This window comes from Moschus berezovskii, chromosome 16 (genome assembly GCF_049115385.1).
Source record: "Moschus berezovskii isolate FMDL1 chromosome 16, NW_MosBer_1.0, whole genome shotgun sequence".
NCBI lineage: Eukaryota > Metazoa > Chordata > Mammalia > Artiodactyla > Moschidae > Moschus > Moschus berezovskii.
Genome location: NC_142475.1, coordinates 83,541,547 through 83,557,301, shown reverse-complemented (window position 1 = coordinate 83,557,301; position 15,755 = coordinate 83,541,547). Strand labels below are relative to the sequence as shown.

Sequence of the window (15,755 nt, the reverse complement as noted above, 5' to 3'; positions counted from 1 at the left end):
ATTGTGCTGCAGCCTGAGCGGGGTCACAGGGCCTGAGTCACTGCAGAGTAAGAACACATAACCACAGCCTGCAGATGGACACCACGGAAAGGGAGGAGCAGGGAGGGTCAAGTCCCATTACCAGGTAGGATTGGGGGGTGTGTGGTGGTGACAGCAACCAGACTTGAAAACTCTCAACCTGACATTATGAAAACAGATACCAGCCAAAACCACTGACAAAGGACTCAGTCCCTTGACTAGTGAGCACACTGAGGTCTGTGGTTGTCTCAAACCAAATGTCATTTACTTTTTTGGTTATGTTCCTTTACAGTAATAAACTATGGGATGAGTGCACAGCCTCTATAATCCTTTCCCTTCTAACAAGTACAGGTGTCTCATAACAAAACGGAAAAACGAACTACAAAGAGAAATGAGCTCACAGGAAACAAGGGTGATGGCAGGGGACTTGGTAGAAGGAGCACGACCACGGAGGGTCCCCAGTCTGTGGACGGTGGCCCCTGTGGACGGTGGCCTCATGGGCGGTGACCATGGAGTGGACGGAGTGAGCAAGTGCACCTCAAGTCTGGAGAGGGAGAGTGAGGCACAGCCAGGGGGTCAGGGTGAAGCTGCAGGGAGTTCACTCCCTGGTGTGGATCAACTGGTGCTTGGTCAACTTTGACCGCTGGCTGAAGGCTTTTCCACAGGCCGTGCAGTCATAGGGCTTCACCCCAGTGTGGATGCGCTGGTGCTGGATGAGAACGGAGCGCTGGCTGAAGGCCTTCCCACACTGACTGCACTGATAGGGCCTCTCGCCCGTGTGGATGATCTGGTGCTGAATGAGGTGCGAGCTCTGGCTGAAGCCCTTCCCACACTCGACGCAGGTGTAGGGCTTCTCTCCAGTGTGGACCTTCTGGTGGTGGATGAGGTTGGAGCTCCGGTTGAAGGCTTTGCCACACTGGTTACACTCGTGGGGTTTCAGCCCGTTGTGGATACGCTGATGCTGAATTAGCGTTGAGCTCTGGCTGAAGGTTTTCCCACACTCGGTGCACTCATAGGGCTTCTCCCCCGTGTGGACACGCTGGTGCAGGATGAGGTTGGAGCTGCGGCCAAAGGTCTTTCCGCACTCGCGGCACTCGTAGGGCTTGTCGCCCGTGTGCACGCCCTGGTGCTGCACAAGCGCGGAGCTGTGGCTGAAGGCCTTCCCGCAGACACCACACTCGTAAGGCTTCTCCCCCGTGTGGATGATCTGGTGCTTTCGGAGCACTGAGCTGTAGCTGAAGGCCTTGCCACACACAGCACACACGTGAGGCTTCTCCCCGGTATGGATCCTCCGGTGCTGGATGAGGCTCGAGCTCTGGCTGAAGGCCTTCCCACAGTCACTGCACTGGTAGGGCTTCTCCCCCGTGTGGACCCTGTGGTGTTTGATGAGGTTGGACACCCGGCTGAAGGGCTTGCCACACTCGCTACATGAGTAAGGCCTCTCCCCGGTATGGACCCTCTGGTGCTTCCTCACGTGTGAGCTCTGGCTGAAGGCCCTCCCACACTCAGTACACTCGAAGGGCTTCTCCCCTGTGTGGACCCTCCGATGCTTGACGAGGTTGGAGCTGCGCCTGAAGGCCTTCCCACAGGCATGACACACGTACGGCTTCTCGCCAGAGTGGATTCTCTGGTGCTGGATGAGGTTGGAGCTGCGCCTGAAGGTCTTCCCGCACTCACTGCATTCGTAGGGCTTCTCGCGCACATGGGACTTCTCGTGCTTTTTAAGGCTGGAGCTCTGGCAAAAGGCCTTCCCACACTCAGAACACACATGCAGCTTCTCCCCGTGGTGGGTGAGCTGGTGCTGGAGGAAGCCTGTGTGTGTGCTGAAGAGCTTTCCACACTTGTGTCCAGTGTGCACTGTCTGATGCTGAGTAAGATCGGGGTCTCCTTCGAAGGTTTTCCCACACTCGCTGCATATGAACGGGCTTTTAGCCACGTGAAGTCCTGTGCAGCTGGGCAGGTCCAGGCTGCAGGGCAGGCTCCGTATGCCACATGGATGGGGCCTCCCCTCTGCAGGAGGCCCCTGACACTCCACTGGGCTTGGGCTCTGGCTGCAGCTGCTCTTGATGTCATCACAGTCCACCTCTCTCTCTCCTGAGGGGCTCCTGAGAAGCATCTGCACTAGAGTGAAGGCCCCCTCCCGGTGAGGGCGGTGCATCTGCCTCTCATCCTCAGGGACCCCCCAGTCTCTTTCTTCTACACCACCACGGAGTCCTCCAAGGTCAGGTGTCTTGGGAGCATCACTGGCAGAGCTGTCTGATATTTCTACCTGTGATTCCAAGTCCTCAGAAACCTCTTCCTTCTGAACAAACTCCTGGCCCTCAGTCCTGGTGTCCCAGGCTGAAATGACAAACAGAAAGTCACATGGCGCCCCTCCCCAATGGTCTTCATGCTCTCTCCTTCCCTTTAGCCCATCTCAGCTGAATTAGCTCACAGAAGAGGACTTCTCTGACCACTGCTCCCAACAGGGCTCCATATCCCAAGGCTGTGGCCACACACGGGTGCTGAGTGGGTGGGTGAAGGGCACCCCACGGTACTCTCAGCCTCCTTGGGCATGTTGCCCTCTGACCTGCCCCTCAGTTCAGGAATGATTGCCATTCCCCTACTGGAACTGCCCCCACAAGAGCAGTTTGTCTCCCCACGTCACCTGGAGGCTTCTATTCTCAACACAGACCCAGTTGAGTTGTATGCTCAGCCTGACTGCCCTGCCCATGTGTCTGGTGGTGACAGTTTGCATTATGGCCACCTGACTCATGGCCCGGCTGGAAGGCCCTGCACAGAGTCTGTGCCAAGACCCCCTCCGGAGCGCTTGACCATGTGGCTGCACACAATGAGGCAACCTGCTTCACCCTCCTGCTGACCCTCAGGCAGGCCTGTCATCACACCTGCAGGTGGGCTACCATCTTCTCCCAGGGCCCCAGCTGTGGAGCGCCTGCGGGGCTCCCACGTGTGACAGGGGCACAGTGAGGGCTGCAGGGACAAACAGGGCGGTCACTCCAGGAAACAAGGGTCTGGACAGGGTGGCCCAGGGAGCCCCGCCCTCTCCTGGCTGCACAAGAAGGGACATAGCTTTTCCATGAAGGGTCAGAGAGGACCCATTCTGGGCTCTGTGGCTGCAGTCTCTGTCATAAGGTCTGCTGTTACAATCCTTAAGAAACTGTAAAATGTTCTTTGCTTGCAGGTCATAAACAGCTGGTGAGCTCTATCTGGCCTGTGGGCCATGGCTCACTGACCCCTGACTGAGACAAGGTCACTGGTGTAGCTCCTGAGGGAGTGGAAATGGGAACTGCTTTTGGGGCCAGAGAGACTATTGGCCTGGAAGGATTTTACTGAGACGGGAAACAAGAGTGAGTCGTATGAGTGAGGGTGATGGCATTTTTGATTTGCTAGACTGGATACAATTCTCTGCAACATAAGAATTAGTGGAAACAATAATGAAAGTTCTTTTTTTGAAAGGAAATATAAAATCAGAAATATGCTTTAAGAAAAATTTTTATTAAAAACACTGGGTTTAATGGTGAAGGAAAAGATGTGTACACAAATGTACTTGTTTGCCACACTGCCCCCACAAGTGTGGCACTGACTGGCCCAGCCAGCACACAGCAAACCTGTTAGACTTCCCAAGAGGAAACAATGGAGGCCTGTATGATTAGCTGCTCCCAGGTTTGTGAAAAGTGCCCCATTGGAGCCATGCTCACAAGTCCTCGTGTGGCTGTGGCTGTTGAGGGAACCAGCAGAGACTCAGCAGCACCTGCCCCACCACACAAGCCCCCAGCAGCACCACAGCCTCGGCCGGGCGCTCCACCCCTCTCCATCCCCACAGGGGCTCTGTTTTCATTTTACTATTATGTATTGAGACGAGGTTCACAAAGTAACTGTTTTAAATGAACACTTCAGTGGCATTTAGTACATTTACAATGTTGTGCAATCAAAATCTGTGTCCTGTTCCAAGACATTTCATTTCCATCACCTCAAAGCCCCCGTGCATTAGTCCATATCTCCTGGCCCCCAGGGCCTGGTGACCACCCACCTTCATTTTGCCTCCAGGGATTCACCTCATTCCTGACCTCGCATGTGAATGAAATCATGATACACAACTTTTGATGTCTGGACCCTTCCTCTCAACCTAATGTTTCTGCAGGTTCAGTCACTGCAGCAGGTACCAGTGCTTCACTCCCTTATGGCCGAATAATATTCCATGGTACAGACACAACGTATCTGGTTTCTGCATCCATCCACTGAGGGACATCTGGGCTGCTTACACCTCTTGACTACTGTGAACAGTGCTATGAACATGACATACATGTACTTGATGAATATTTGCCTTGAATTCTGCGGGTACGTATCCAGCAGTGGAATTACTGGGTCACAAGAGTGAGTCCTATGTAATGAAGCCCTGGTAATGCCAGGGCTTCCCAGGTGGTGCTAGTGGTAAAGAACCCCCACCTGCCAACGCAGGAGACATGTGTTCAGTCTTTGGGTTGGGAAGATCCCCTGGAGGAGAGGATGGCAACCCACTTCAGTATTCCTGCCTGGATAATCCCACAGACAGAGGAGCCTGGTGGGCCACACTCCATAGGGTTGCAGAGACATAACTGAAGTGACTGAGCATGCACGCATGGTAATGCTATGTTTAAACTTTGAGGAACTGCCAAACTGTACTCCACCATGGCTATACCATTCTACATTCCCACCATTGTTGGTGTATAGAAACACAACTGATTTTGTGTACTAACCTGTAGTCTACAATTTTGCTGAATTCATTTAATATTAGCTCTAGCAGGTTTTTTTGGAGAAGGACATGGCAACCCACTCCAGTGTTCTTGCCTGGAAAATCCCAGGGACGGGGGAGCCTGGTGGGCTGCCGTCTATGGGGTCGCACAGAGTCGGACATGACTGAAGCTACTTAGCAGCAGCAGCAGCAACAGGTTTTAATGGATTCTTTGGGATTTCTTATTTTATATATATAGGATTGTGCCTTATACAAACAGAGGTAGTTTTATTTCTTCCTTCCCAATCTGAATGCCTTTTATTTATTTTTCGGGCCTGATTGCTCCGGTTAGAACTTCCAATACAGTACTGAAGAGCAGAGGTGAAAGCAGGCATATTTTCCTGATTTATGGGGAAAACCTTTTAATATTTCACTAATGTACATGATGTTGCTGCTACTGCTGCTGCTGCTAAGTCACTTCAGTCGTGTCCGACTCTGTGTGACCCCATAGACGGAAGCCCACCAGGCTCCCCCTTCCCTGGGATTCTCCAGGCAAGAACACTGGAGTGGGTTGCCATTTCCTTCTCCAATGTGTGAAAGTGGAAAGTGAAAAGTGAAAGTGAAGTCGCTCAGTCGTGTCCGACCCTTAGCGACCCCACGGACTGCAGCCTACCAGGCTCCTCCATCCATGGGATTTTCTAGGCAAGAGTACCGGAGTGGCTTGCCATTGCCTTCTCCGGTACATGATGTTAGCTGTGGGTTTTTCATGAATGCCCTTTATCATGTTAAGGAGGTTGCCCTGAATGGAGTTCTCAGAGTTTTCATTGTGAAAATAAATTTGGTTTTGTCAAATACATTTTTTTTTTTGCATCAATTGAGATGATTATAGCTTCTCCCCTTCACTCGATTAATGTAGTAAATGACACTGATTGGTTCTTATGCTGAACCACTCTTGTGTTCCTGGGTTATAGCCCACTTGGTCATGGGATATAACACTTTTATTAATGCTGTTGGATTCAGTTTGCTACCATTTTGCTGAGGGTTTTGTATATACAGCCACAAAATGTCTTAATGTATAATTTTCTTTTCCTGTGGTGTCTTTGATTATCCTTCCTCTTGTATAGTTTGCAAGCTTCAGAAAACTTAGCATAAATCCTTCTTTAAATGTCTTGTGACGCCATTTGGCCCTAGTTTGTTTTAAAAGTTACAGATTCAATCTTTAATTGTTATAAGTCTGTTCTTACTTTCTACCTATTCTTGAGTCACTCTTGGTAATTTGTCTCTTCTTTAGGAATTTAGCTCTTCCACGTAGGTTATCTAATTTGTTGGTGTGCAACTGCTTTTTACTCTTTTTTACTTTTGTATAGTCAGTAATAATGTCCCCATCCCATTCTCACTTGAGTTTCAGTGTTGTTTTTGTCATTTGCTGATCATTTCAAAAAAACTTTTAAATACATTGATTCTCTTATTGCTTTTCCAGTCTCTATTTCTGCTCCGACGTTCATTATTTCCTTCCATCAGCTCTGGGCTCCGTTTACTCTTCTCACAGACTCCTAAGGTGTGAAGTCAGGTACTGCTGTTAAGAGCTATCTATCCTCCTCCTAATATAGGCATTGACTACTGTAAATTTCCGCTCTGGGCTTCCCTGCATCCTGTGAGTTCTGGTAGTTTGTGGCTTTGTTTTCATTTGTCTGTAGGTATGTTCTAACTTCCCTTGTGGTTTCTTCTTCGACCAACTGGTTAAGAGTGTGTGGTTTCACTTCAATATATTTGTGCATTTTCCAGTTTTCCTGCAGTTATTGCTTGGAGATGATACTTTATATTATTTCAACATTGATTGAGACTGGTTTTGTAGTCTAATATATGGTCTACATTGAAGAATATTCCATACGCACTAAAGAAGACTGTGTATCTGCTCCCTTGGGCAGAGGGTATATCTATGTCTATTAGGTCTATTAATTACAGTATTGCTCAATTTCTCTGTTTCATTACTAAACTTCTATTTAGATGTTTTTCTTGACTTTTGGAAATGAGGTATTAAAGTCTCCAACTCTTACCGTAGAAGCATCTCTTTCTTCCCTCAAATCTATGCCTGCTTCATATGTTTGGGGGTTCTTTTGTGTTTACGTTTATCACTGCTCTATCTTCTTGATTAATTGACTTGTTTATCAATATATATCTAACTGTGGTGCTGGATAAGACTCTTGGGAGCTTTTTGGACAGCAAGGAGAACAAACCAGTCAATCCTAAAGGAAATCAACCCTGCATATTCACAGAAAGGACTGACGCTAAAGCTGAAGCTCCAATACTTTGGCCACCTGATGTAAAGGGTCGACTCATTGGAAAAGACCCTGATGCTGGGAAAGACTGAGGGCATGAGGAGAAGGGGACGACAGATTAGATGGTTGGAAGGCATCAACTCAGTAGACAGGAGTTTGAGCAAACTCTGGGAGATAGTGAAGGACAGGGAAGCCTGACAGGCTGCAGTACATGGGGTCACAAAAAGTCAGACATGACTAAGTGACTGAACATCAATCTTCCTGATTGATTAACTCCTTTATCAATATATAATATCCTTCTTTTCTCTTGTAACAGTTGTTTGACATAGTTTACCTTGTCTGATATTAGTATAGTAACCCCAGGTCTCTTTTGTTACTATTTGCATGGAACATATCTTTTTCACCTTTCACTTTAAGCTTATTTTTTCCTTTGGAAGCCTCCTGAAGTAAGCCTCCTGTAGACAGTATATAGTTGGGTCATACTTTTTTAAATCCATTCTGCCTGTATCTGCCTGTTGACAAGAGTTTAAACCATTAACATTTAATTACTGATAAAGAAGGACTTACTTCTACCACTTTGCTTCTTGAATCTTTCCAGTGTCTTTGACCTTTGTGTTCCTCATTTGATCTATTACTATCCTCCTTTGTGTTCAGTTTATTTTTTGTAGCATACCATTTGATTTTCTTCTTTATTCCTTTGGTGTATAGTTTAAAAGATACTTTCTCAGTTGTACCATGGCAATTATAATTAATATTCTAACATGCTAAAACAATCTAATTTGGTCCTCCCCATTCAGCTTTTTTGGTCCCCTGCCCCATCTTAGCAGCAGCAGCAGCAGCCCCATCTTTATCGAAATAAATTGCCACAAGACATCATGTAAGTTGTTATCTTTTTTTTAATAAATAAGTTTATTTATTTCTGGCTGTGCTGGGTCTTCACTGCTCTGCATCGTCGTTCTTTAGCTGCCTGCCTCGGGGGAGCACTACTCTTTAGTTGCAGTGCACAGGCTTCTCACTGGGGTGGCTTCTCCTGTTGCAAGGTATGGGCTCGAGGGGCACATGGGCATCAGCAATTACAGCTCATGGGTTCTGGAGCACTGGCACAGTAGCTGTGGTACATAGGCTTAGCTGCATTGCGGCATGTGGGATCCTCCTGGAGCAGGGATTGAACCTGTGTACCCTAACTGGCAGGTGGAGTCTTAACTGACCACCAGGAAAGGTCATCATAATAAGTTTAAAGTGCACAATGGGATGAGTTGACACACATATATATGCAAATGATGACCACCATAAGGTTAACTGACATATCCATCATCTTGCACAGTAACCTGTGTGTGTATGTCTGTGTGTGTGTGTCTGTGGTGAGAAATTTCAAGATCGACTTTCCTGGCAGTTGCCAGGTACACTATACATATTAACTATAGTCACCATGCTGTATGTTGAATCCTCAGAATAAAGCCACCAAGTGTGAACTGTTAACCAAAGTAGCCACAGTATCATACAGAAACTCCACTCCTATACAGCTATGTTGCTACCTTTATGTTGTTGCAGTCACAAATGTACCCTTACGTGTTTTATGTTCAGTAGTATAGGTTTATGATCATTTCACACATTTGTCTTTTAAATCATATAGGAAATAAAAAGTGAGGTTATAAACCAATACAACAATACTAGCTTTTATCCTTCAGGTCAGTCCAGTTCAGTCGCTCAGTCGTATCCAACTCTTTGCGACCCCATGAATCACAGCATGCCAGGCCTCCCTGTCCATCACCAACTCCCAGAGTTCACTCAAACCCACCTCCATTGAGTCGGTGATGCCATCCAGCCATCTCATTCTCTGTCGTCCCCGACTACTCCATTTCTTCTAAGGGATTCCTGGCCACAGTAGTAGACATAATGGTCATCTGAGTTAAATTCACCCATTCCAGTCCATTTTAGTTCACTGATTCCTAGAATGTCTACGTTCACTCTTGCCATCTCCTGTTTGACCACTTCCACTTTGCCTTGATCCTTACCTATGTGGTTAATTCTACCAGAGATCTTTGGTTCTCTGTATAGCTTTGAGGTCCTGCCTAACACCCTTTCCTTTTAGCCTATAATACTTCCTCTGACACTTCTTACAGGGTACATCTGTTGGCGATAAACACCCTGAGCTTTTGTTTATCCAAGAATACCTTAACTTTGTCTTTACTCTGAAAGATAATTTTGCCAGATGCAGAATTCTTAGTTGGCAGTTTCATTCTCTGCTGCTGCTGCTGCTGCTAAGTCACTTCAGTCGTGTCCGACTCTGTGTGACCCCATAGATGGCAGCCCACCAGGCTCCGCCGTCCCTGGGATTCTCCAGGCAAGAACACTGGAGTGGGTTGCCATTTCCTTCTCCAATGTGTGAAAGTGAAAAGTGAAAGTGAAGTCGCTCAGTCGTGTCCGACTAGTAGCGACCCCATGGACTGCAGCCCACCAGGCTCCTCTGTCCATGCGATTTTCTAGGCAAGAGTACTGGAGTGGCTTGCCATTGCCTTCTCTAAGCAGTTTAAATATGTCATCCCACTGCCTTCCAACCTCCAAGGGCTGATGAGAAACTAGCTGTTCATCTTATTGAGGATCCCCTGTACAAGATGGTTTGCTTCTCTCTTGTTGATTTCAAGATTCAATCTTCCAACAATTTGATTATAATGAGTTCTAATGTGGATCTCTTTGACTCTGTCCTACTAGGAGCTTGCTGAGCTTTTTGGACATGTAGGTTCAAAGCTTTTTTGCATCTTTCATCAAAGTTAACGTGTTTTCTGCCCCTTTCTGTCTCTCTCGCCTCTTTCTTGGACTCCCATGTGTGTGTTGGTTTCCTTGATGGTATCCCACTGAGAGGGTAACAGGCAGGAAGGCTAGGGGCCCCCAACAGAGGAAATAGGCTGCAAGTGTCAGACGTTGTTTCTTTCTCTCTTAAGCAGCAGGAGGAAACTACAATTGTCAGATTTTTTTCCCTTCTCTATACAAAATTAAAAGGAAGTTTCTTTTAAAATCCTGTGTTGCCATGACGACACCTGGTTCCCCGTGAACTTAACTTTTCTCAAACCTTGAGCTAACCAATGAGTTTTTCTTATGGAAATATTTTTTCTTAAGCTATGTTAATGAACTATGTATTTACCTTAGACTCTATATTTCTTCATGTCAGTTCCACCTAAGACTCAGAACCGATAATGGCTCAACAAACCAGTAGGTTTTACTAACAGAAATGTTCTCTTAAGCTATGTTAATGAGACTATGTATTTGCTTGGAAATCTGCCTTTCTTCAAGATTCATGTCAGTCGTTTTATGGCACAGGATGACTCACCTTGTGCCAATGTTATCTCAAAACGCATGCTGTGGGTGAGGGGCCTGGTGCCACTCTCTGAGTTTTGAGACATTTCCTTTTAGCAACTTGCTAATAGGTATATAACTTCTTGCTAAAAACTAGCAAAGGAGCACTTTTACTGCCCCCTTCTGATGCCTATGTCAGAAGCCTTCTCTATCTCTTTTATACTTTAATAAACCTTTATTACACAAAAGATCTGAGCAGTCAAGCCTTGTCACTGACCACAGATTGAATTCCTCTCCTCCAGAGGACAAGAATCCCAGCGTCTTTCACAGCTCAGCAACAGCCTTTCACCACGAGTCTGTTAGGCTCTGTTCACTTCTCTTCAACCTTTTTTCTTTCTGCTACTCAGAATGGATAACTTCAAGTTCACCAGTTCTATAGCCTGCTCAAACCTGCTATTGAAATCCTCCAGAAAACTTCACTGCAGTTACTTTAGTTCTCCCTCCAGGACTTATTTTGACTGCACCACAAGGTATGTGTGATCTTAGTTCCCCGGCCAGGGATTGAACCTGTGTTCCATGCAGTGTGAAGCAGAGCCTTAACCACTGGAGCTCCAGGAAGTCCCAGCTCTGGGACTTCCACTCTGTTTCTTTTTATAATAAATAAAATGTGAATTATATATTTACAACTATCTCTACTGACTTTTTCAGTTCGTTCGTACATAGATTTTAGTTCTGTCCATGGTTTCTTTCAGATCTTCGAGCACATTTAAGACAGCTTACTTATAATCTGTTAAGTAGCTGTGCTTTTTCAGGGACACTTCTGTCAATTAATTTTTTTCCCTTGAATGGGCCAGCTGTATTTTTCTGCTTATTTGTATTCTTTATGATTTTTTGTTAAAAACTGGACATTTGAGAATATTTACTGTAATCCACTGGGATACTACTTCAGCACTAATTATTACTCTGCGTGGCTCCTGCTTTCACAGATCGCAGAGATCAGCTGGAGGTGACACTACAATCTTCATAGGTCTTTTCTGAGTATACCTTCTATCCTGGGTGTATACATGGCTTTCTAAATTCCCTGACATACAAGGGTGCTTTCGAATGCCCCCATTTCTCCACCCTTCCCTCCTGGGCTTTAGGAAGTTGACTGTACTAGTAAGTGATGTCCCAAGTGCCTGAGGGAGTTCAGTTCATGTTTCTATGTTTTGAGCCCAGCACTTTCCACCAAGTAATTCTGAGTTAGGCAACACAGAGACAAACACTTTGATTCAATTATTTTTCTAACCCCACACAGGGAAGAACAAAGTGATTTCTGAATAAGTTCTGCTCTGCTCCCTCTGGATGCAGGCACCAGGTCCCACACTAGGAACACAGTATGCTCACTTTCAATATGCTGCTGAACCAGGAAGTATCTGTGATGCTTTCCTTTTTAAGTTGCCTTTTTCTTGCTTGGTTGCTGTAAACCTGTTTTCTAGATTTCTGACTATGTTGGTCCTGATAGCTTCTACTTGTTTTTAAGAGTGTATGTGAAGAAATGGGTGTCTGGAGCTGCCTACTCCACTATTTTGCTCTATAGTGGCTTTTAAAACATGAGCTACCATCATCCTGTGTTTTCCCTGGAGCAAGGGTCTTGACCTAACTCGCCATTCTCTGGTTGGCACACCCTTGGTCATCTGGAAGCAAGTTTTTCCCTCAGGGCCACTTCCTGGCCCCATCATGCCTCTCATCCTCCACCCACCTTGTCCTTCCAACACACCGATGACCACCTCTGCCCTCAGCCCAGCTTTCTCTGGCCACACAGAGTCTGCCCAGGATACTCTGCCCACATGTCCTCAGTGTAATACTTCCCATGTAGGTGTATTCTTGTAAAACAGCCATCATCAGATCCCAGCAAGGAAAGCTAACAGTGAGTAATTCCTGATCCCTGCTGAAAGGGCCATAGAAGAGGCAACTTGGTGAGGTATCTCCAGGAAGGACTGTCTGGTATCTAACAGGGATGGGAGCATCTCGGCAGTGTGAATGCAGCCAGGAGGGAACAGGGCCAAGGCCTGGATTAGGGCAGAGACCTGAGGGCAGGACTACCACCAGTTTGGCGAGGAAGTTAGGCAGGGCTCAGCTGGTGATCATCATGTCACACCCTCTATTTCAGGTGAAGAAACCAGAGTCCTGCACCAGGGCAGCCAGGTGCTAGGCCAACTTCCTCTCTGACCTCCAGCCTTGGCCCTGCAAGTTCACAAGGCACTCTGCCCCAAATGCTGACAGGACACCTCCAGTGGTAAGTGCAGAGGAATATAGACCAAGTCTCCCCAGAACAAGGGCATCAATGGGGAATGCACACCCAGTACCTGGCTGCTGATGGTGAAGGGAGGTGGCTCCTGGCTCAGCATCACCACAACAGAGGGAACCGTGAAGTGCAGATCCAGGGTGGGTCTCAGCAGGAGCATCACTCCACACGGGCCTGGGCTCTAGGGGTCCAAGGGGATGGTCCAGGAACTGAGAGCTCCACTGCTGCCTCTTCAGAGCATACTCTGAGGCTGGGCATGGCTGGGACCTGGAGACCAACAAGGACACAGGTGAGTGTGCAAAGGGAGTAACTCCAGGGGTTCACTAGCACACCAGGCAGGGGTCACTTCCTCCACCCCTCACCCTGAGACCTCAGGAAGGCCTGATGATTGATACCGCATTCCCTGATCCTGGAACCAATGGAGGTCAGCCAGCCAAGGGGACAGACTCAGAAGCCAGGGCCACAGATGGGAAGAAATGAGAGGCTGACCACAGAGCAAGGTGACCCACAGTGCCTGTGAGCACACCTGGAAGGGCCCAAGATTGCCATGGTAAGAGGAAGCAGCTCTCATGGCGCCTGCACCTGCTGTGGGCCACCCTGGTCCTGACACAATGCCCTGAAAGTGGACCAACTGACCTTCTCAGGGAGCAGCAGCTTCAGAGGCCGGGCTGCCAGGGGAGCCTCACCGCAGACATGCATGGAGTAATCACAGTGCCACTCTACTGGCCAGCCTGAGTTCTGCCACCCAGCAGCACCCACAGTAGTTGTCCCCATCCCACCCTCCTGGGCTGTCCACCCATTGCACCAATGGCTGGCTCCCTCCCAGACTCCTCCTTAGCTCCCTCTTCATGCTGGTATCCCAGGATTCACTTCTGCATCCACATCAAATTCCCTGGCTAATCTGTCCAGTCCTGAGGTACCAACATCCTTTACCCCATGAAGACTCTAAAGACTGGGCTCATCTCCAGCTCTAACTGGTATCTCCAAGTAGGGAGGCACGCCCAATCAGACATAGGATGATGGGACCCCATATGGACAAGTTACCGATTTTCTCCCCCTCCCTACTGTCCTGTCTCTGAGCAAATGCACCATGCCCTGGCCAGCATCCCACCTAGGAGGGGGCAACATCCCTCGGCCCCTGATTCACACTGCACCATGAGCAGGTACCACTGACCCTTTTGTCCTTCAGTAACGATGATGAGGCATGAAATGTTGGCAGACACTGCCTCCCAACCCTTGGACTGATTTTCTCCTCTTGGACTCATGCTTTCAGTGTTTCCAAAACACCCACTATATGCCAAGGTATTCTGAGGACAGTGTGACCATCACCCTCACGGATTTCAGTGGGGAGACAGATAACAGCAAACGCATCAGTGAGACGGGCAGGTACGCTGGGCACAGGTAGCAGAGAAGGGGCAGAGCCTGGGGCAGGTGGGCATTTAAACCAGGTCCTGGCTGGAAAGGCAGAAGAAGGCAGGGGTGAGACAGGACAGAGGCGTGAACACAGCTCAGAGGCAGTTCCTGGGGGAGGCGGGGGTGCACAGACTGGAAGAGGCTTTGACTGCCTGAGGAAAGTGAGGCACCAGCCCCATTTCTCCACTGGGAGGCAGAATTAATGAAACATCTCAGGAAGATTCACCTGGCGCGGCCACTTGGAGAGACGGTGCACAAGCAGGGAGAACACTGACTCAAGGCACTCATCCATGCAGCAACAGAACAGAGCAGGGGGAACCTTCACTCTCTCTCTCTCCCATGGGAGAGTCCATCCTTTGTAGTATTTATTCAGTTCATTTTAAAATCTTGACGTTATCATCACTGCCTCTGGCTCAAAATTCGAAAGGTTAAAGAGAACATAAGGTGAAACATCTCCCAGCTTGCCACAGTGCCCATTCCCAGTTTCCAACACGCCCATCCTGATTACTCTAAGCTTATACAAGCAAATATGAGTATTTTTTCTTTGCATTTTTATTATAAATTACACCAAACTATGTCATTTTACATCTTGTTCTTCTCACTTTAGTATTTGTGGGATCCTGTCCAGCAGGTAGCAGGATGCTCCTCCCCATCCATGTCCACATCCTAATCCCCGGGACCTACACTACACAACAAGAGAGATTTTGCAGAGGAAATTAAGGCTACAGGCCTGGATTACCTGGTGGACCCAATCTAATCACGCGAGCCATTGCTAACTCGGATGCATGGATCGTGTGCAAGAAGTGGGGTCTCCAGGAGATAAGGACAGTCAGCAAGGAAAAAGCAATCTCCGGAGTTGGATTCTACTAATGAGCTTGGAAGCTGATTTTCCTGGCTGAATGCTCAACCTGGTGCTAAGCAAATACACAACTGTGAGGACAGCCACAGGATAGGCCTGACCCATCCTCAGTCCCACTCCCCTGGGGTAGAATAAATCCAGCCCCGACCCATGAGCCCCTTCTCCACCCGGAGGGCGAACCCACCACCGACTGGGCCTCCAGACAGGAATGGGCGCCAAGCGGCAACCCCATTCATTTCTCCCCCGGCTCCGGACAGCTCTAACGTTCGCACCAATTCCTGAGGCCCTTCCTCAGCCCCAACCACACGCGTCAGAACACTATTAGCGCACACCTGCCGGTCGCTCTGCGGCTGCCTTGCCTAGCGGCCCCGCCGCCCGGCTCCAGGGCGGGGAGTGCTCGGCTCTGTCGCGCTGCGTCCACTGGGCGCCCCTCACACGCCCTCCCGTCAGGGGCCCTCCGAGGCTGCAAGCCGCCCACGCTTCCACGGCCCCACGCGCACCCGAGACAGGCCTCCCGGGGCCAGCACCCACCGCCGGTGCATCGGAGTCATTGGTAGCGCGATCAGCAACGCGAAGACACCACCGCGCGAACAGCCGCCACCTAGAGCTGCTCGGGGAAGAGCGCAACGCACTGATTCCCAAGCGGCTCTGCCTCGAGGCTGTGCTCCGGAAGTCCCGCCTCGACTTCCGGCCTGTGGACCCGCCCAGCCCCGCCCAACGTGGCTGCTCTAGGCTGAGGGAGGAGAAGCGACTCGGCGGCTCCACTCGCGACTCGGCGGCTCCACTCCTGACCCGGAACCAGCCCTCCCCAGGCCTCCGCGAGGTGCTGCGGACCCTGGGAGCCCCACGGATCAGTGGATTGGTGCAACAAGCGATTATAAATGCAGGAAGGAC

General features: G+C 48.8%; 1 protein-coding gene across 5 annotated transcripts; it reads right to left on the bottom strand.

Moving 5' to 3' along the window:
* Window positions 1–261: 261 nt before the first annotated feature.
* Window positions 262–15,525, bottom strand: ZNF16 (zinc finger protein 16). Of its 5 annotated transcripts, none has more exons than XM_088844565.1 (4): window positions 15,194–15,525; window positions 14,229–14,414; window positions 12,651–12,856; window positions 262–2,358 (listed from the first exon to the last, which is right to left on the bottom strand). In XM_088844565.1, exons 2-4 carry the CDS (start codon window positions 14,288–14,290, stop codon window positions 617–619), a joined length of 2,010 nt encoding a protein of 669 aa, XP_088700691.1. In that variant the 5' UTR covers window positions 14,291–14,414; window positions 15,194–15,525; the 3' UTR covers window positions 262–616. The 5 variants fall into 5 exon arrangements, with proteins under 5 accessions (XP_088700691.1, XP_088700692.1, XP_088700694.1 ...); XM_088844566.1 differs by having other exon boundaries at window positions 14,229–14,410; XM_088844568.1 differs by lacking the exon at window positions 14,229–14,414 and adding an exon at window positions 8,807–8,883.
* Window positions 15,526–15,755: the final 230 nt, after the last annotated feature.